This window comes from Pelobates fuscus, chromosome 1, assembly GCF_036172605.1.
Source record: "Pelobates fuscus isolate aPelFus1 chromosome 1, aPelFus1.pri, whole genome shotgun sequence".
Lineage (NCBI taxonomy): Eukaryota > Metazoa > Chordata > Amphibia > Anura > Pelobatidae > Pelobates > Pelobates fuscus.
The window spans coordinates 460,702,981-460,725,152 of NC_086317.1; the positions used below are offsets into that span (position 1 = coordinate 460,702,981).

Sequence of the window (22,172 nt, forward strand, 5' to 3'; positions counted from 1 at the left end):
CTCCTCCCTCTACTCCACTTTCTCCTCCTACTCCTCCCTCTACTCCACCTTCTCCTTCTACTCCACCTTCTCCTCTCTCCTCCTACTTCTCCTCTTCCCCTCCTCCTACTCCTCCCTCTACTCCACCTTCTCCTCCTCCTACTCCTTCTTCCTGCTCTTACTCCTCCTTCTTCTTCCTACTCCTCCCTCTACTCCACTTTCTCCTCCTACTCCTCCCTCTACTCCACCTTCTCCTCTCTCCTCCTACTTCTCCTCTACTCCTCCTCCTACTCCTCCCTCTACTCCACTTTCTCCTTCCACTCCACCTTCTCCTCTCTCCTCCTACTTCTCCTCTATTCCTCCTTCTCCTCCTCCTACTCCACCTTCTTCCCTCTCACTCTATCCACTACTCATTCTTCCATCTCCCCACCACCATATCTATATCCTTTATATGCTTCCTCCCTTCTTATTCCTTACCAATTTCCTCCACCCATAGACAACTCTGCCTCTACCTGACAACATTATATTTTGCAGAAAGGTTGCTCTGGCCACTCTTCCGCCACTTCCCAGGGGGGAATACCACACTAACGAAAAATTAAAATTATTCAGACATGAAAGAATTGTTTTGGGCACTCTCAAGGAAATAGTGCGGTCCTGACCCAGATTCCCATGGAAGTAAGACACCTGTAAGGGAGGTGGCTGTCCCTCATGTTTTTTTCTTCACTAAGCCCCCAGAAATCTCATGAAAGGAACACATGAAACACTAACAATCAATTTGCAACTCTCTACAGAGGGGGGGTCAGCAAGAGAACTGTAAATAGAAAGACAAATACCCCCCAATCTCACAAAGAAATAGGTGAGGAAACCTCTTCTACTGCTCCTCATGGTTGCTTTGAACAGATGAAAGAAGAAACAAGACACCTTTCAACAGAGCATGCAGTAGCTTTACCAGATCCTGACTCCACTCTGTTTGCGGATAATGAGGAAAGGTACCATACTGGATTTGCTGTTGCTACAGAAGATCAGGTACGTCAAGCATCTTCACTTTCCTCACTCACATCTGCTCAAGACGCTGAATTGACAGCCTTCTCAGTGGCATACAAAATGCCTGAAGGAAGACATGCCAATACCTACACTGACTCAAGATATGCCCTGGGTGCAGCACATTATTTTGGATCAATCTGGAAGATAAGAAGCACCACTCAGCTGACTAAAAGCTGCCAACCAAGCCACAAGTGCACCAAGGGAAGTGGACAGAATGGTGTCCGCTAAAGAAACTTCTATACTCACCATGTAAATCCTACCTACAGATCTCAAGCTTCTGAAAGAATGACAAGCAGCTACTGACCCTGAAGAAATACAAAGCTGGGAAAACAGAAAGGGGCAACCCTTGAAGACGGGCTGTACTCCAACGCTCTCAAGCTCTGTTTACCCAAAAACATGTACTGGGCAGTGAGCCCATGGAACTTTATACCTATCCAAGACCCTCATGAACTCTTTGATCTCTAAATACTCCTAAGCACCTAGCTAACTCTCAATATCCCTTTCAAGAATCCAGGTGACAAAGAGCTACTGGGTCAAATATGCACTAGTTATAATAGACATTTTGTCAGGATGGCCAGAAGCCTAGCCGGTCATCAATGTGACAACCAAGACCATATACCCAATAGTGCATTGTGAAAGTTGCAGAGATCACTCAGTGGATTCATTGTTCCAGATTCAAGACTCTCTCTCTCTCTCTCTGCAACATGAGAAGTAACATTTGTTGATTTTGACACACTTTTGACTCTAAAGAAAAAAAGATACCAACAAGTAGGTGTTTGATGGCCACAATAATGCCTGACCACCTGCCATCGATGGAAAGCCGAGGACCCCAAAAGGAGACCTCGTGAAGCTAAAGAGATCCAAACGCCAAGCTCCCTCAGGATTATTTGCCCATCCTGAGTTTGTGGTGATATTAATATTGACTAAATGATCCGAGTCCACCTACGCTGATGTAGCGTGGGACAGGTTTAATACTACAATGCATAAGCAAATGCGCCCTAGCCAAGGTTATTATGTCCATACACATAATACATGACAAGGTACTCTTGACACACCACATTCATGCTTCAGAACATAAAGAGGAGCACCCCTCTAAAGGGAAAGTTTGACACACATATATATATATATATATTGATGCCATAGGTGTGCCAAGGGGGGTACCAGATGATTTTGCAGTAAAAGGAAAGTTTGAGTCCATTTTCCCAATCGTCACTGCTAATAATTATAATAATATTTTGATTTGCATTTATTATATCTATTGCAACCAACAACGTTTACCTGTCACCATGACTTGTTGTGCCTATATTCCAGATAACACAGGTCCATATGGTAATGTAAGCTCGTCTATTTATGATGTCCCTCTGAAGAACTAAGAAGACTTTAAGAACCGTTACTTCATAGGGTTTTGTGCCTTTGGGCTAACCTGTCCTCTGAAACTAACTAATAAAGTTTATCTCTTAGAATATTAACATTTCATAGGGGGGACTGATGTAGAATTATTAAAAATCTTTATTGTACTTGTATTGAATTATTGCACTAACTCCATTTTAACCTGATGCTGTGACAAATCCTCCATTTTGTCCTCCTAACCTGACTTCTTCAATCCTCCATTTTGTCCTCCTAACCTGACTTCTTCAATCCTCCATTTTGTCCTCATAACCTGACTTCTCCATATGAAAACTACATTACATGACAGAATTGCTCAGCACATCTAACACAATAGACAAAGACTGTATTTTCCCATAAAGATATGACTAACCCAGGAACTGCTGAATTTCCCCTAACTCGCAACATAGTATAAATTGAAGGCCATGAGAACACTGTAGTAATGAAATGTTCTATTCATAAGAGACCTTGCACCTGACCACGAGATCTGACATCACCGACCGTGTAAAATGACGCTCAAGACCCCCTTGTCCCCACCCGTGTCCAAAATAATACCACCTCTTGGTGGGTGGACACGAAGCTAACCACTTAGTTTTTGATCCAATTAATAATATTGATGGGTGGACACCAGGGCCGGACTGGGAGAAAAATTCGGCCCGGGCATTTTTTTAGCACAGCGGCCCACTAAGGGGGCGGGGCAGAGAGGAAGTGTTTCGTCATCACCAATGACAAACACGCCCTCTCTCAAAGTGAGCGTTGGGTCAATGCTCTTCCAGGGCAGAGTATGTATAAGGGATCCAGAGTGTGTATGTTAGGAATGTAGTGTGTGTGTGTGTATACAGGAGTCTAGTGTGTGTATATAACGGAATCAGAGTGTATATAGGGATCTAGTGTGTGTATATGATCCAGATTTGGGTAAGGGATCTAGTGTGTGTCTGGAATGTAATGTGTTTAGGGGTGCAGTATGTGTGTGAGGGGTGCTGTAGTGTGTGTGTGTATATATATACATATATATACATATATATATATATATATATATATATATATACACACACAAACAATACACATGTTTCATATATATGCTCTTTCTACGTCCTGCATATATATATATATATATATATATATATATATATATATATACACATAAAAAACACAACAATTTCTGGCACTCATCCCAAACAAAAATAATTTCAATAGCAACTACCAGGTGCTTCTCTGAGCAGTAATATAAACAGGACAAATTGAGAGCACTCAATGGATTTGGTAAATAAAAAAAAATATATATTAAATAACACGCATATAAATCAATGTTTCGACCGTCTAGCGGTCTTTATCTTTGATAAAGACCGCTAGACGGTCGAAACGTTGATTTATATGCGTGTTATTTAATATACCGCTTATTTAATAGATCGCTAGACGGTCGAAACGTTGATTTATATGCGTGTTATTTAATATAGATTTTTTTTGATTTACCAAATCCATTGAGTGCTCTCAATTTGTTCTGTATGTATATATATATATATATATATATATATATATAAAAATATGTTTGGAAGTATTGTGTGTGTTGGGGTTCTGTGTGTATGTGTGAGGGGTGCAGGGGGTGTAGTGTGTATGTGAAGAGTGCAGTGTGTGTGATGGATGCTGTGTTTGAGTGGTGCTGTGTGTGATGTGTGTGAGGGTGATGTGTGTGAGTGCTGTGTGTGAGAGTGCTGTGTGTGCTGTGAGTGATGTGTGTGAATGCTGTGTGTGAGAGTGCTGTGTGTGCTGTGTGTGAGAGTGCTGTGTGTGAGAGTGCTGTGAGTGCTGTGTGTGAGAGTGCTGTGAGTGCTGTGTGTGCTGTGTGTGCATGTTAAAAGGGATTTTGTGTTGGAGTAGTAAAAAAAAAAAACTAATAATAAGGCATTATGTCCCCCCCTCCCTTCTTACCTTTACCCAGGGAGGGGGGGACCGGCATGGTGGAACCATGGAGAGGTGGGGGTAGGGGACCGGCACTCTGCCATCCATCCCTGGTGGTTCAGTGGGTGAGTGAACTCTAGCCTGCGGGCTAGAGTTCACTCTCGCGAGATCCGGTCGTTGCCATGGCAACGCGCCGGATCTCGCGAGAGGAACCCGGCGGAGCTGCAAGATAGAGCTCCGCCGGGTCCTCTCCCTCCCTCCCCAGCCGCAGCTCTATGAAAGTGGGCCGGTGAGGGAGATCTTTGATCTCCTCACCGGCCCTTCATGGCACACAGCGGGCCGGCGCTCGGATAGTGCCGGCCCTGCATAGACCGGCAGGGGAGATCCTGGGACCTTCCCCTGCCGGCCTCGGCCCATGGCCACCGCGGCCCACCGGGCATTTGCCCGGTGTGCCCGATGGCCAGTCCGGGCCTGGTGGACACTGATATAGTCACATAACGTTTAATCCAATTAATGATGTTTATTTGTTATTATCTGATATTCAATGATGATGTCATTTTGCTTTTAAAAAGATCTGCACAACTGTTTTCCAACCAGATTGCATTAAATTTTCTGAAGTGCTTTTAACCTGAACTCCATGTGTCAGTGTGAGCTTACTTCTGCGTATACGCAATTTAATCATCTCAGATTTGGACAGGAACAGATAGACATTTAAACATATTTGTTTATTTCTAAATTAATCTACATCAGAATCAGACAGGCATTTTCCTGCTGGGCTATCCCCCTGCCAATACTCAATCTCCTGTGCGTTCCCGAGCTGTGTGAGAGAGCAGAGATATATTTTGTGTTATGGCCCTGCTCCCTACACACTGGGCTGCAGGCTGAGTATTAATGGCTGTCTTTACATTTCTGCCGCGTTACACAACCATGGAGGAATGGAAGGCATTTTATTGATCGGGTCTTGCAGTCTAACAAAGAAGAATGTTAATTACAGCAAAATGGTTGGGGTTCTCTGAAAACCTCACCCAATTTTCCAACAGTAGGAAATGAGTAAGAATGTGACAAGGTGGAATATAAGTGGCCACATAGAAAAGGTTAATGTGCACTGCGTGGAGTATAGTGTGGCGGTCTGCTTAGCAATTGGCAGTATGGGAAGGATTAACGTAAGGGATTAAAGGCTAATATCTAATTTAATGTCAGGAAGTGTTTCGTTAATTTTCAGCTGGGATCTCGGGGATGCCTTTCCGAGGGGGCATCACCAGTGACACAAATTGCGTTATTGATAATGCCACTAAATGTGTGGCCTGTAGACGTAGTGAGCCCGGTGTCAAGCTCACCATGCTCACTAACAGCTTCCTGCATAGAGGACGATGCAGTAAAGACTGCTTACACGCTCTCTGCATGGTTGTAGTACCCACTGCACAGTGCAAGCGCATTTAATGATGCGCCTTTGTTTTGCTGCCTGCTGACAGTTCCCTGGTGTCCCCGAATGCGGTACACTAGCGAATTAAATCAGGGGCAGCGAGAAAGGACCCCAAAATCAAGACTGTCCCGTCTAAAGTTGGGGGGCAGGTTTCTGTGCAGACTACATTAATTAGCTACAACTTTGTACATTCAAACATTGCAGAAACATTCAGTGGCTGTACTTTCAAACTCTTGATAACGGCATAGGAAATAAAATACGCCTTAATAATACATAAAAAAATAAAATACATTTTAAATAAACGCAGGTCGTTCTGCCATTATTCATAGTTTAGTTGTAAATCAAGAATGCACTCTGCCTGCTATGGAGAACTACACTTCCCGTGATGCGCTGCCAGCCAGTGGAAAGTAGCCAGCAGCTAATGGAACGCAGAACGTTCCGGTGTTCTATCAAAAAAAAATTCCCTACCCTCGTCACTATAGAACACCGGCGTAGCTAATGCGCGTGCGCTGCCCATACCCGGCAGTCTGCCCTCCTTGCGCATGCGCTGGTCTCACGGGCCGCCCGCTTTGCGCATGCGCGGAACGTTCGGGAAACTTCACGAAGGGCATTCGGCGGTTTCCGGAAGGAAGAGGCTGGTGGTTGTTGGAGTGCGGTGTGTGCGGCCGGCCGTTGCATCCTTCCTCGGCTGTCACCATGTCCTTGCTGTGCTACAACCGGGGCTGCGGACAACGTTACGAGCCGGACAGCAACAAGGAGGGTGAGACTGGGGGGAGAGGTAGCTGGGGCCTGGCTGGGAGCTGTGTGAGCCATTCTATCAGCCTCCATGTTCTCCCTGCAGGCTGGGGGGCAGCACAGGAAGAGGGCTCACCTGGAGCTGGGAGGGATTTCTATTTAGTTTTATTTGGTTCTATGATAGTCAGGGTATTCAGTAAAATGGGACTCCTTTAAGGGACACTCCAGGCACCCAGACCACTTCAGCTCATTGGGTGCAGTGTCCCAGGTCACCTAATCCTGTGCTGCTAATTATTATTACAGATTTTAATAAGCTGCATTAATTACCTGCCAGGGTTAACGCCACCTCTAGAGACAATGACGACATCCAGCGTCCCCCCAAAACCCCATAGGAAAGCATTGTGTAATGCTTTCCTATGAGGGAAGTCCTATCGCGAGCACCGCGCATGCTCGGCTGATGGCGAGGGAGGCGCAGAGGCGGAGCCTGAACCAGCGCAGAGGGACATCGATGCTGGAATCAGGTAAGTGACAGAAGGGTTTGACGCCTTCTGCACCGGGGTGGGCGGGAGTGCATGTCAGAAAACCAACTTTAGTTGTCTGGCACTATAATTTCCCCTTTAGAATGTAAAGATAATCACCTCCCCTCTGTGAGTTTCAAACAAGTTACTATTTGTAGCCTTAAAAGTGTAATAATTTAAATAATAGGCACATCCAGGCTCGAATGTAAAAGCTCGCCACACTAGTGTAATCTCTGAAGAATGAAAAATTATATTGGAAGGAACTCATGAGACAAGCACAATATGTGGTATTACAAGGGGGAAGCAACATGAGAACCTGACGCATTTCTGGCCCGACGGTCTTTACGAAATGCATAAGGTTCACGTTTGGCTCTCGCATTTTGTTTTAAGCCCTGATGTATCTCTCTATTGTATACTTTCAAGTTGGAAACTTCCCTGGATCTTGGTAAGCAGCAGTCCATTGAATTTTTATATAGTTTTCGTTAAGCTCCATGCTTCTAGCATATTTGGTAATTTAAAAAATGTAAAGAGAAATTATTCAGAGACCACACTCACATCCAAAAAATGAGATGTAAGATATACAAAAAGGTTTTTTTTTGTTTTTTTTTTTAAATTTGAGTTTACACAATGTTAGTATGATACATTTATAGTGGGAAAAAAGATCAGTATGGAATAGAACTAAAAAAGAGATAGTGATAACCATAGCCCACTAGAAAAATGTCTGTAAAATCCCAAGTTATGTGTAGTTAGTCAAATCTCAAAATTGGAAATATTTTCATAAAAGTAATTCATACAAACCTGTATTCCTAAAGCTGTAGGCTCCTGTCCCTTAAAGGACCACTATAGGCACCCAGACCACTTCAGCTTAATGAAGTGGTCTGGGTGCCAGGTCCAGCTAGGTTTAACCCATTTTTTTATGAACATAGCAGTTTCAGAGAAACTGCTATGTTTATAAATGGGTTAATCCAGCCCTCAAATCCTCTAGTGGCTGTCTCACTCACAGCCACTAGAGGCGCTTGCGTGATTCTCACTGTGAAAATCACAGTGAGAGCACGCAAGCGTCCATAGGAAAGCATTCATAATGCTTTCCTATAAGACCGGCTGAATGCGCGCGCAGCTCTTGCCGCGCGTGTGCATTCAGCCGAATGGGAGGAGAGGAGGAGGAGGAGAGCTCCCCGCCCAGCGCTGGAGAAAGGTAAGTTTTAACCCCTTTCCTCTCCCCAGAGCCTGGCGGGAGGGGGTCCCTGAGGGTGGGGGCACCCTCAGGGCACTATAGTGCCAGGAAAACGAGTGTTTTCCTGGCACTATAGTGGTCCTTTAATATATCCATGCATGTCCCTCCCACGGACCATTTTTCCAATAAAATCAATAATTCCCTCGGCGCTGCTCACCACTCTATCTTCCTGTGACGTCATCAAGGAGGCATGGCTTCATCCAGCGTTGATTAATCCAGTGCTGCTCATAGTGGAGCTTCGGGAGCTAATACCACGTGCCCCATGCTCATTCATTGAATACAATGCTTTCTTATGCGCATCCGATACACATGACTGAGTCTTACTTGGTCAGTGCATACTGACAGCCACTAGAAGCATGTATCATTTTTATTTGCTTAAACATTTGGAATAAAACAATTTTTTTTATCTTCTGGTTAAACATACAGGACCATTTTATTGAGATGAAGTAGTCTGGGTGACTGTGTTGGTCTTTCAAGTTGTATAATTACTATTTTACTTTAAACATTTTGAGCTTGCTCAACACTTCTTGTTCCTTTATGGGCATTTTGCTTAATTCACTCAGGTTTGAGGAACATGTTTCATAAATTTCCAATTGATACCTTAAATGGACACTCCAGACACTATAATCATTCCAGCTTGTTTGAGTGGTTATGGTGCCTTATGCCACCTCATTGTGAGGTGTTAAACTGTGTTAGAATGGTTTGTCTTCTTACCTGGGATCAGACAAGTGTTGCACATTGCCCCCACTACTTCCCCCACTACTCTCTGTCTGAGCTAAGCCTACCAAACATTCTAAATAAAGAGACAACGTACCTCCAATTCAACGGCGAGAAGGATCTTAAGTACTGATGATCTCCGTGCTAGAGGGCGGAGGGACCAGAGGGCACTACAATGTTTAGGAAAACACATTCTGCACGGAATGAGTTATTTTATTTATTTATTTATTTATTCAATCTGTCAGTGTTGTCATAACTCTCACTAAACCATATGAGTGAATAATAGGCGATACTTAAATTCTGCAGGACCTGCTTGTAATTGCTTGTGGCTGTATTCGTTCTATTGCAGATTCCTGCACTTATCACCCTGGAGTACCAGTCTTTCATGATGCCTTAAAGGTTGGTACAGTCTGTAATGTAACCTAGTGCAGTATACTTTGAGATATATTCATAAAGAATGTGCTCTTATTTTCACCTGTCTTCTTATATTGCACACAGGGGTGGTCATGCTGTAAGAGAAGAACAACTGATTTTTCAGATTTTCTGAGCATTGCGGTAAGCTTGTCACAATCTTATTCCCTTACACATATGTCCGTTTAGATATTTTTAGAAATAAAGAAGGCAAGTCTAAATGCTCTTGGCACTTTTTTTTTCCCCTTCCTTTTATTGACATTTTAATGCACTAAATTGACACTGCATCTTTATTTATATAATATATTTTTTAATTCATCATTTAAAATAACTTCTGCTGAAGTAAGGTATCGTGTTTTTGAAACGCATACTGTTCTTACAATGATTTTCTTCAAGGTGTACAGCTGTACACACTTGGCACTTCTCATTCATTACACACAGACTTATGATGGGAAGAGTGACGTCATTCTCTTTAAAAAGCAAAGAGGTTTAATTCTGTATGTGCCTTCTTGCACTGCTGTATGATTCCAGTTAAAGGAACAAATCAGATACCATAACAACTGAATTAGAATTTAGTTTTTATTGTACCAGGAGGTCACTGGTGCTGATGTACCTTTAGAATTAAACAGTTTGTGAACGTTTTAACCCCAAAGTCTTCTATCTAATGTTGTTTAACTCTGACCCTGTCCATGTGCTTTGCGAAGATTCTTCAAACAGGAAGCGTTGGACTGCTGCGAACAGGGCCACCGCTGATTAGATGAATGTGTCAGTCAGTAGCGCCCCATTCATTAAAATGGCTTGAGAAAAATATGTACGTTTCTCAAACCATCTTGTGAATGTGTGGGTTAAAATGTTGGTGAAGGTTTCACCCCTAAAGGTAAATTGGTGCCAGGTACCTCCTGACACCATAACCTCTTAATTCCAATTAAATGGTTATGGTGCCCGGAGATTCCCTTCAACATATGTGAAACAACAATCTAATTTAATACAAAGGGAACAAGGACTGGCTGAGATGTGAGTGAATGTACAAAATGAATTCCTGCATTCAAACTCCCACTACTTTTGGGCGGCAGTAATGAATATAGTACACAACAGCTCCAACGCATACAATGAAAAATAGAGTTTTTTAGTATCACTCCAGTAGCCATTTAAGTGTAAGCTCACCTGACACGTCAAGGTGAGTTCTATGCTAACAATTCACCTTGCTGTTTTCTGCTCATAGGTGAAACCTCTGAGACAGAGAGGGGTATTTTTCTAGATGCCTACACGCGTATTAACTCTTAATATGGAACACATAGTGGTAGGCAGCATTGTAACATGGCTGTGTAATACAAAAACAAATATATACTTGAGCCCTGTGCTCAAACTCCCACTACTTCTTGGTGGCACCAGGTGAACTTGCACTTAAATGGCCATTGAAGTGATATTTAAAGACCTCCAGTTATTTAAATGTGCATCGGTGTTGGGGATAGTTAATGCGCAAGTAACCTTTTTTTATTTTTTTTATTTGGGGGGTTTTATTGAGAAGTGAGTATCCTTTCGTTGTACAGGAAATTACATTTTTCACTAGTTAAAGTTTTGCTGTGCAAGTGATTGGATTTGTTCTCATCAATATGTATGTCACCATAACCCAGCAAGCCCTGTTGCTAGGAAATAAATATTTGATCAGTTCTATCTCTGCAGGTTGACTTAAATATTTTTGGAAAAGAGCTAAGTGTGTATGAAAGCACAGTCAAAACAGAACATACCAAACATGTTTCTCCGGGTCTCTGCAGCAGTGGTCTAGATGATTTTTGGCTATTATAAAAATAGTTTAAAGAAGATATTCAGCAGAGCATAAAAGAGTCTACCTTCTTGGAATTTATTTTGCAGCTCTTTGTTTCATAGCATATTTGTTCCATGAAATATTTTGGACTAAAAGAGCTATGTTCTGGTGTGTGTAGAATTAACATAATGTGATGGAGATTTAGCAAGGTGCTAGTCTGAGGCAATGTACCAACAAGGGGCAATCACCATGGAAACCAAGAAAATGTCTCTTGGCATTTAGCCTTGATACATTTGTGTGTGTGTTTTATATTACAGAAACAATTTTCCATGCATAATCCCAATACTTTGGATCTCAGGTGACCTCCTATCGTGTTTTATCTAGTTAAGTGGATCTTGTTATTGTTCTAGGGTTGCACAAAGGGGTTGCATAGCAATGAAAAGCTTCCAGAACCTGTAAAACCCGAAGTCAAAACTACATCAGAGAGAAAAGAATTGGCTGACTTAAAACCGAAATTCAATGAACATATAATTCAAGCTCCAAAGCCAATAGAGTCAATAAAAAGACCAAGGTAAGGTTTGTTTTTGGGGGGGATTTGTTTTGCATAACAAGGATATACTCTACCTGAAGAAGTTGTTTTATCAGTCTATGCAGATGTTTAAACAGAAATTGGATAATTACTTGCAAAAACATAATATTCAGGGATTAAATTTGTCCTTTGTGGGGTAATAGCTTCTTGTCAAATCATAAATCTGACTGCCCTTCTGGGGTCAAGAAGGATTTTTTTCCTAGTTTGTTAAAAAAAAAATTGGAATTGCTTCAAACTGTTTTTTGCCTTCTTTTGCATCAACAGCAAAAACATTACATGATCATAGGCAGAGTCTGTGTACTACTGCACGAAACCTGTTTTTTTTGTATTTTTTCCCCACCTCTATTCTTATGCGAGTGAATCTATTTCACAGTATCTATGGGTATTTTTAAAAATCTAGATAAATCTATTTTAAGTGTTCGGAACAAGCTGGATGTTCTGTGTATGCAGCCACAGAGTGCAACTGGCTGAGACTCTTCTTATTAATACAAAAATATGTTTTTTTTTGTTTTTTTTATAAGTGGGGGGTGAGGGGTAGAATGATGCTACTGGAAGTGGAGTTACACATTTGACAGTAGAGAGATTAATCTCCATATGTGTTGCACATATGGTACCATGACCACTTCACTTTAATGAAGTTGTCCTAATGCTTCGAGAGTAACCCTTTTTAAATCTGAAACCTTGTTTTTAACAATCTGGGTCTCTGTTCATGCAGTATATTTTAAGACATGTGTGGTGTACAGAGGTAGACAACAATATCTCCTCCAGCAATTGTAAAACAGCAGGTCGTGTATGTATGTGTGCTATATAGTGTCATGGGTTGGGTACTTGACAACATGGGAAAATCTCAGTGTATTCTCTGTAGCAAAGCTTTTTAGTATATTAGTGATGCAGGTTTGGGGTTATTTGCCTATTTTCAATGAGCAGTGTTGCAATAGGGATTTTGTTTTCTTCTTGTTTTTGTAATTTTCATTAATCAATAAGTATCGTTTTCCAGCCCAGATGAACCCATTGTGCGGTTACAACTAAAAGTATCTGCATCACTAAAACAAGCACTGGAAAAACTGAAACTTTCCTCAGGAAATGATCAGATAGTAACAGGTATTTTATATGTTAATTTTCCTTATTTATTCTTTTTAAATTAGTTTTTTTTTTTTTTTTTTGGAGGTGGGGGTGAAATGTGTAGTCAAGGAAACCCAGAGCTCTTTATTGATGATTTGGTTTTATGTATACTTTGAAATTACCTCAAAGTCCCAGTTAGAGGGGTTTAATTGCCATAGCTTACAGAGATGATTGATGGCTGTAATTTCTTTTAACCTTGTGAGAGTGTATGGAGGAACAGTGAGACTATGGAAACATGCCTTCTTTCCATACACATGCCAGCATACAGTGCTGATGTGAGTGACTAGCGTTTGCCAGCTGATGTTGGGCTCGTCCTGCTGATATAAATGTCATGAGAAGCGAGCTAGTCATGGAACGTTATAAGACTGCACACACAATCAACCTTTCAACTTAAAATACTGGTGTGAACAGCTGTTCTAATAATCGAGCATTTATTTGTAAAGCTAAAAAAAAACACTTATTTAATGTAGGTAAATGTACCGTACAATGTTATAAGATTAAGGTAGAAATATCTCTTAATAAAAGAGTAATTTTACTAAATTCACTGTAGGTTTGTTGTGGCATGCTGACATCACTGTACCAGATGGTCACCAATGAGATGCTGCTGAATGAGAGACTTGTAAATCTCTGCACTAACCTGTATTAAAAATAACTTTTTTTTTTTTTTATGTCTTTTGTTATAAGTAATTTTTATCTTTTTATACCCTCCTTTTTGTATAGATGAGGAAACCGGAGAGATCAAGATCGGGACCTCCTGTAAAAATGGAGGTTGTTTAAAGGTACAAATATACATCATAGCAGCACATGGTGGGATGAAACAACATAATTGATGAACATGTTGTAAATATTAACCAGAAACTTAAAGCAGTAAACACTGTTTTTTCAGAGAAAATGCAGTGTTTATTTTACAGTCTAGGGATGTATCCACTGACCATTCCTCAGATGGCTGCTAGAGGTGCTTCCTGGGACAGTGCTGCACAGTGTGACAGTCAGTGTCTCCACCCTCTGTACTGAACTTTCCTCATAGAAACTGAACTTTCCTCATAGAAATGCATTGATTCAATTCATGAGGAGAACCTGATTGGCCAGGGCTGTGTTGGGCTTGTGTTGTCTCTGTCCCTGATCTGAATCCTTGACATTCTCAGCCAATCCAATGCTTTCCTATGGGAAAGCATTGGATTGGCTAAGATCACCACTTCTGATGATCTCAGGGGCAGAGCCAGCAGCAATAGACTGGAAAAAAGGTAATCTATTACTGTATTTAGGGGAGGTCAGGGGGCAAGATTGTGGTTTTAACACTGTAAGGTCAGGAATAAACGTATGTGTTCCTGACCCTATAGTGTTCCTTTAACTAGAAAATTGTGTGACTGCACAGAGTTTTTATCATCCACATACGTATGGAAATACAAAGAAAATCTGGTCTGGCGGATTACCTTCTTATCTTCTATGTAGCTTGGGTTTATGTCCTCTGATTCTCCTATTATTATTTAATAAAACTGCAAATCCGTGTGTACCATTTGACTGGTAGACCAATAGTTAGAGCAGTGTGTTAGTATTACTTGTATATGTAGCAAATTCCACCTATTTTTAAGGGCCAGTAAATTACAAGCAATATTTGTTGTGCTTTGTTCTAGTTTTTGTGTTTTTATAGTGTAGTTATTGTCCAGTGAATCTCATGAGCGCTGTCTCTGTTGATTGTGCTTGGAGGTTGTTTTATGTAAAACAGTTATGAGCAGTTTGACAAAAATCAGAGGATTGACACTAAATCTCCATGACCTATATCCACTGTAATAGCTGTAGTGGTTATGGTACTGAGAGTGCATGTTTAAAATAAAGTGATTTCCTGCCTTTTTACAAGGTACATTTATATTGTATGGCAGAGCAAAATGAAGATTCCCTGGTGCTTGTCACAACAGATTCCATTTCAGATGTGGTTTTCACATGTTTTATGGCATGTTTCTGCCAACATAATGGTTTTCAGATGTGAAATGAGTGAATACGCAATGTAGTTAATTCCAGGAAGTACATCAGGCTTAGCTCTTATTTGTAGCAAGCCTACCATGGACGCATAACATAATGTGTAATCTATATGTTGACATTTTAACTGTTGTGTAACTTAATAAATCCTACTAATCCACAACTACACTCTTGCTTTTTATATCCAGACCTTTGCTGGACCACAAACCAACGAAGAAGTTTGCCGATATCACACTGGAGTTCCTATATTTCATGAAGGGTATGTCAAGAGATTTTTGCTTTTATTATTTGTATATTTCATTTTCCACTCTGTTGAAAGTGTTCAAAATAGCTTTTCATTTATGCTAAGAATACAACTGGGAGTCTCGTATCTGAACCGTAATGCAAGTGACCTAAAAACAAACGAGCAATGTGTGAAACTTTTTGCATAGCGTTTTGGGACCAATTTATTTGCTTTGTAGTATACACCTTTTGTCTCCTCACTGTTTGAGTGATTTTTACTTCTATTCTCATTGCATAATTGTATAAGCTGTAGTCTATAATAATATTTTTTATAGTATTATGTGATGGATACGCTTTGGAGGTGATTTGGGATTTTTAATATTTTGTTTACTGTTCTATTTAATAACTGTCTTGTGAAATGTTTAAAATATAATTAAATGCAGAAATCCATATCTCCTTTGTCCTGTAACTTGGTGGCTATGTAACAGAGCTCCAGTACGTTGAGTACCTCTGTTGCAGGTTCCCTCTTGCTGGAGAATACAGCTCTAAAGTGATATAGCCCTTTCCTCAACCACCAGATGACACTTGGTGAAGGGTAAAGCACACACTCATTTTTTGTCACAAAGCGCGTGTATTCATTGGGACAGTCACAACATGGGGTCATCAACAGTTACAATAGGTTCCCTCATTGATGCCCCTGTGTCTGGGAGATAATCAGCTCAATTACAATTATTAAGCTAATTAGCCTCCAGGCAACAAGGAGCCTTAACTGAATATGCCTAAAACCATATATTTATACATAAGTAAACCCCACAAACGTGAAATTCCCAGATAGCTCACACCAGAGTGTTCTAACTGGCAAAATAGCACTGTGATCCGCCTCAGGGAGTCTGAGCTACAGCTTTCAGTGGGGTGTGCCAAAGTTCCTATCCGCTTGGCAGTTCTACAGTTTCTTGGTTGGTCCCAATCAGGCGCATGGGACCCCCATAGCTACTTAGTCTGTGGAAGTCTGACTTAGGCAGGCCAGCCTGGATTTCTTGGTCACCCTGTGCCCCCAATAAGCACAGGGTGGCAGACATAAGAGGGGACTTGGAAATGCCTTGCCCTAACTCCTCAAACTTACTCCCATATGACCCCATTCTTAGGAGGTTTCCATGACACCCACACATTCCAACAGTAAATCTGGAATACGTGTTTTAAGCACAGGACAGTTCCAATCACAGTTATAAACTCTGTCCTCTGCAGTTGACATAAAGAAAACATAGAAGAGGAGAAACGAAACAGTGTTTTTTATTTCTCTTCCTCACTTGCAATGTGTGCCTTGGCTGTGCCTGGACTAAACTAAGTTGTGATGACCATTGCTAATTTTTTTTTTATATATACAAATTTAAAATGAATCTCAATTAAAAAAGGTTAATGCAGGCTATAAGCAATTTTTAATAAAATTTTATTTACTGTACTTTCTAGAGAAGAAAGGGGAACATTTGTATTTATATGATTATTGCTTGTTCCATAATTCCTTTTGAATTTATATGCAGACATTTTTATTTATTCAAACTTGCCTTTCAATTTTCTATTTTGTTAAGGATGAAGTATTGGAGTTGCTGCAAGAGGAAAACCTCTGATTTTAATACATTTTTGTCTCAACAAGGTTGTTCCACTGGTACACATCTATGGATAAAGAAAGATGATGTAAGTATTATCAAGCCTTACGTACTCTCCGCTTGGGAAAGAAATCTAACGCTTTAACTGAAATTAACAGCTTTTACGACTAGTGAAAACACTGACTTGTGTGGCATTATCAACTTCAAAGTTAATCTTAATCTCATGTAATTTTTTTCTGATTGTTCTTAGGGTAAGAAAGTAGTTCCATGTAGGCATGACTGGCATCAGACCGGAGGTGGAGTTACCATATCAATTTATGCAAAAAACTCTGTGCCAGAGTTGAGCTTTGTAGAAGCAAATAGTACACTGGTAAGTGGTATGTGGGACATTTACAACAAGGTGAAAGACACTGTGTGTTATTCTAAGTAACCTTTACATTTTAGTAATAAGGATTGCTAGAGTAAGATTCAACCTTATTTGTCAGAGATGGGTAAATGGTAAAATAATCTGGAACGGAAATCTGATATAAAACTGCTCTGGCGATTTGGGCAAGATAAAATGTGAATTTAATGTTTGAGATAACTGTTCACCCAGTTCTGTTCTCCGGTAGAGCTACTATTAATTTTACGTGCATGGAATTTTGTGTATCAAGGCTGGATCAAAAAACAACAACTTCCTTTTGAAGGACCAGGATGGTGGGTTAACAGAAAACTGATGTGGTGTAGGTCATCTAATGTTGGTATAGGGTCTTTAGAGAATAGATTGTGATTGAGTGATTTGTTCATTGGTTCTTAAAGGAATGCTCACATCACCAGAACAACTTTATTCAATGAGGTCCTTGAGAGCCGCATTAAGTTAAGGGGTTAAACCATTAACAAAGACAAGGGCACCACTGAGAGCAACAGCTGACACTCTCTCTATTAGTAGCTCCCCACTCACAAAATGGCTTAGAAGCGTATTTTTCTCAAACTGTTTTGTGAATGTCTCAATCCTTGAAACAGCGGCTAAAGGAGAAGGTTAGAGCGATCAAACACCAGATTCGGCTGGTAATGGTTTAACCTCTTAAGCCAGCACCTGGGGACCTCCTCAGACCTTAACATCTTCATTCTGATTTTGTCTATTGCTGTATCCTTTATGTAGCCGAAGCATTGTTAAATTATCAATGGAACTTAAGCAACAATATAATAATAATTGGCAGACATGCTATGAGTCCCCAGCTTCACTGCTGTCATGTTTTTTGTAAGGATGCACCTTCAGCTAATGTATCCACTAATTGTATTATTATCAATCCCCTTGGAATTCCTTCATCTTCTATCAATAAATTGCACCCTTTATAGATAACTATAATCTCCAAATGATGTGATCTTTTTTTTTTTTTAACTGTAGTATCTCTTCAGTATAGCTTATAAAACTGATGGTGGTAGTTTTGTTCCATAACTTTTCCATTTAATTGTAGATGTGAAAATATGATTAACTCAAATGTAGTCTAACAAGATCATTAAAATCCTTACTTTCCCTGTAGGTAAATATACAGATCGTGTTTGAAGGCGAGAAAGAATTTCTGCAGAATGTAAAGTTGTGGGGGGTAAGTGATTTGAGATTTTTTAGTTTATACATCCGTATTTCCCCACATTGGGGACATTATATCTTATGTGCAATAATTCTGCCCCAATGCTCTTTTTTTGTTAATAATTTTAAAACTTATCCAACCATATGACCAAATGTGATGTAACACTCCATTGCCCCTCAATATTTTTTAAATCCCTATTTAGCAGGTATACTGCCAATGAAAGTGTGCTTGCATTAATTCATGCATTTTGTCATTGGGGATATAGCTAAAACCAGCTTGCAAAACCTTCAGATCTCTTGACTGCAGCCTTTTTAAAGGGACACTATAGTCCCCAAAACACCTTTAGCTTAATGAAGCAGTTTCGGTGTATAGAACATTAGGGATTGCCGGATATTGATTTTTTTTATTTTTTTTTTTATTTTATTGATTTTTTTTTTTTTTTTTAGAGCTGATACCGATAATCTAAAAACTTTCAGGCCGATAGTCGATAACTTACCGTTATTCTGTACATTTACCATTTTAATAAAAAACAATTTCTACACAAATCTACTGTTAACTGAACATGTTTATTATTTTTATTTTTTTGCAAATCTTTTTTTTTTATTAAGGTAAATGCACAAAATATGCATGCCAGTCAGAATTGTTTATGTTTTCAAGAATATATGTGTGCAGTGGATGCAGTGAGAGCATTTGATTAGTGGATGCAGAGTGTGTTTGTGTAGTGTGTGTGTATAGTGGATGCAGTGTGGGTGTTTGTGTAATGTGTATATAGTGAATGCAGTGTTTTTGTGTAGTGTGTGTATAGTGGATGCAGTGTGTGTTTGTGTAGTGTGTGTATAGTGGATGCAGTGAGAGCATTTGATTAGTGGATGCAGAGTGTGTTTGTGTAGTGTGTGTATATAATGAATGCCGTGTGGGTGTTTGTGTAATGTGTATATAGTGAATGCAGTGTGTTTGTGTAGTTAGTGTATAGTGGATGCAGTGTGTGTTTGTGTAGTGTGTGTATAGTGGATGCAGTGAGAGCATTTGATTAGTGGATGCAGAGTGTGTTTGTGTAGTGTGTGTATATAATGAATGCCGTGTGGGTGTTTGTGTAATGTGTATATAGTGAATGCAGTGTTTTTGTGTAGTGTGTGTATAGTGGATGCAGTGTGTGTTTGTGTAGTGTGTGTATAGTGGATGCAGTGAGAGCATTTGATTAGTGGATGCAGAGTGTGTTTGTGTAGTGTGTGTATATAATGAATGCCGTGTGGGTGTTTGTGTAATGTGTATATAGTGAATGCAGTGTGTTTGTGTAGTTAGTGTATAGTGGATGCAGTGTGGGTGTGTGTGTATAGTAGATGCAGTGTGTGTTTGTGTAGTGTGTGTATATTTTTTTGTTTTAATATTAAAAAAAATTTAAATTATGTTTTAGTCCCCCCGCCCTGCTTCTTGGCCAGGGAGGGGGGATATGGCATTCCCTGGTGGTCCGGTGGCATGGACTGTACAGAGGGGTCCTAGCACACTCTTACTTACCTTCCCAGCAGCTCCCTTCAGCTCCCCTGTCTAACTCTCGCGGCCCCTGTACTGCGCGGAGCGTTGCCATGTTAACCCAAGGAGAGCTGAAGGAAACTGCTGGGAAGGTAAGTACAAGTGTGCTGGGCCCTCCAGGACCCTGATGGCGGCCCTGGTCTGCATTATCAGCAAAATATCTGTATCTTTATTGGCCGATGCCGATTATTGCTGAAAATACAGATATCGTCCGATAATATCGGCCAGACCGATAATCGGTCGATCCCTATAGAACATGCCCCTGCAGCCTCATTGCTCAATCCTCTGCCATTTAGGAGTTAAATCCCTTTGTTTATGAACCCTAGTCACACCTCCCTGCGTGTGACTTGCACAGCCTTCCATAAACACTTCCTGTAAAGTCATCTAAAGTTTATCCTTTCTTTATTGCAAGTTCTGTTTAATTTAGATGTTCTTATCCCCTGCTATTTAATAGCTTGCTAGACCCTGCAAGAACCTCCTGTATGTGATTAAAGTTCAATTTACAGAGCAAGAGATAAAATTGTTTAAGGTAAATTACATCCGATTGAAAGTGAAACCAGTTTTTTTTTCATGCGGGCTGAGTGAATCAGAGCCAGGGGAGGTGTGGCTAGGGCTGCATAAATAGAAACAAAGTGATTTAACTCCTAAATGACAGTGAATTGAGCAGTAAAACCTTGCAGAGACTCTGGCACTGAGGTGGCCAAGGGGTGCCAGGCGTCGCCCGCTTCTGACACTTTATCTGCTAGGATCCCACGTCAAAGTTGTGCTCTTGTGCATGCAAAAGAGTGCAACAATGATGTCTATGAATTGGCCCGCTCTATTTTGTCCCCTCACCCATCACTAGTGACGGCTAAGAGCTTGACATAGCAGTCCATAATATTTCTTTTGACTGAGTCGGTAATTATTTTATCTTTATTAAAAGTGAGAGGTGACAGAGCCACTTTAAAAGTAGTTTGACAAAAGTAACCCTTAGAACTGACTTACAGTTAATTCTCAGCATGCAGTGTCATTGTGTCGATAAATTCATGGTAGTATTTGTACTCTGGCCCTCCAGATGTTGCTGAACTACAACATAAATGATTATTTGAATAAAATTAATAGCAAGAGAATGATGAGAGTTGTAGTTTGGATAATCCTGGTTTAGAGGGTGAACATGTTTGTTTGAAACTCCTCACTACATGTGCCACTTGGAATCTGCTTATCAATACTAGAAGAAGCACAGTTCCATGCAACTTTTCTTCAGAAACATCCAGAAATACTGCAAGCCTCCATGACCAAGTTCAGATTTCAGTGGCAAGTGGAAATAATCAGTCTCTTGTAATATAAAAGTATTTGTTTTTGTTTTTTTCCTTATATTGAACTTTTTTCCCCCTTCAGGTGATTGATGTTCAGAAAAGTTATGTCACTTTGACCGCAACCAAGGTGGAGATTTTCTTGAAAAAAGCTGAACCGATGACTTGGGCACGATTAGAATTACCTCCAACTGTTATATCACCACCAAAACAGGACACCGCTTCGGAGGAACCAGAATAGCTTTCAAACACCATGGTGTTGGTGGAGTTTTTCATAGGGAATTGAATGATTTGCCTTCATAAATGACAAATATGCTAAAGTATTTCTGAATTCCAAATGCTGCACCGTGTATCACTGGCATGAGTTTAAGTATCCAGTCTGGAACCTTACTTCTCTAACTGACCTTGGTAGCACAGCTGACGGTTGATCTCAAAGTTCCCGGCTTGAACGGGAATCTGTCGTGCAGAAATGTATTTATGTTCCGTAGCTTTTATACAAATCTATATATTCATTCCATTATAAACAAATAAACATGCATACTTTAATGTTTTAATTTGTACTGTATCTATAATACCTTTTTTGGTAGGGAAGATTGTATAAAAGAGTCATTCCTTTCTATATTAGTTAACAGATTAAAACTACAGATTGTTTCCAGCCATTTCTTTTACCAGGTCCTATCTTATTGGTCTCTTAAAAGGACCACAATAGGCACTTAGGCCATTTCATCTCAATAAAATGGTGATACCGCTGGTTGGCTGTCTACAAGAGCTACCTGAGAGAAACTGTCAAGTGACCAAATGACCCTCGTAGAGATCATTTGTGGCATTTGTTTGCGCATGCTCACTAGCCTCCCAATGTTTCCCTATGATTAGCTGAGATCATCAAACTTGATGATCTCAGCCAAGGAGGCAGAGCAGCAGAACAGAAACCTGTGCTTTAAAACCTCGAAGGTAAGTAAAACACACCTTTCAAACTTTTGGCAGGCCTAAGTAGAGGCTATAGGCCACGTTTGTATTTCTAATTCTATAGTGTTCCACTGAAAGCAATTAATTTATTTTATTAAGCATCCTGCTACTTTTGCTAACTACTGTTTTTATTTGCTATATAGAAAGCTGTTGTAATTTGGCAGCCGATTTGTAAAAGTAGGAGAATT

General features: G+C 40.3%; 1 protein-coding gene across 1 annotated transcript; it reads left to right on the top strand.

Moving 5' to 3' along the window:
* The first annotated feature begins 6,304 nt into the window (after nt 1-6,304).
* Nucleotides 6,305-21,572, top strand: CHORDC1 (cysteine and histidine rich domain containing 1). The gene is made up of 11 exons (XM_063430842.1): nt 6,305-6,491; nt 9,285-9,334; nt 9,434-9,490; nt 11,522-11,682; nt 12,698-12,801; nt 13,543-13,601; nt 14,988-15,058; nt 16,608-16,713; nt 16,876-16,995; nt 18,149-18,211; nt 21,104-21,572. The coding sequence occupies exons 1-11, from the start codon at nt 6,428-6,430 to the stop codon at nt 21,257-21,259; spliced, it is 1,011 nt and encodes a 336-aa protein (XP_063286912.1). The 5' UTR covers nt 6,305-6,427; the 3' UTR covers nt 21,260-21,572.
* Nucleotides 21,573-22,172: the final 600 nt, after the last annotated feature.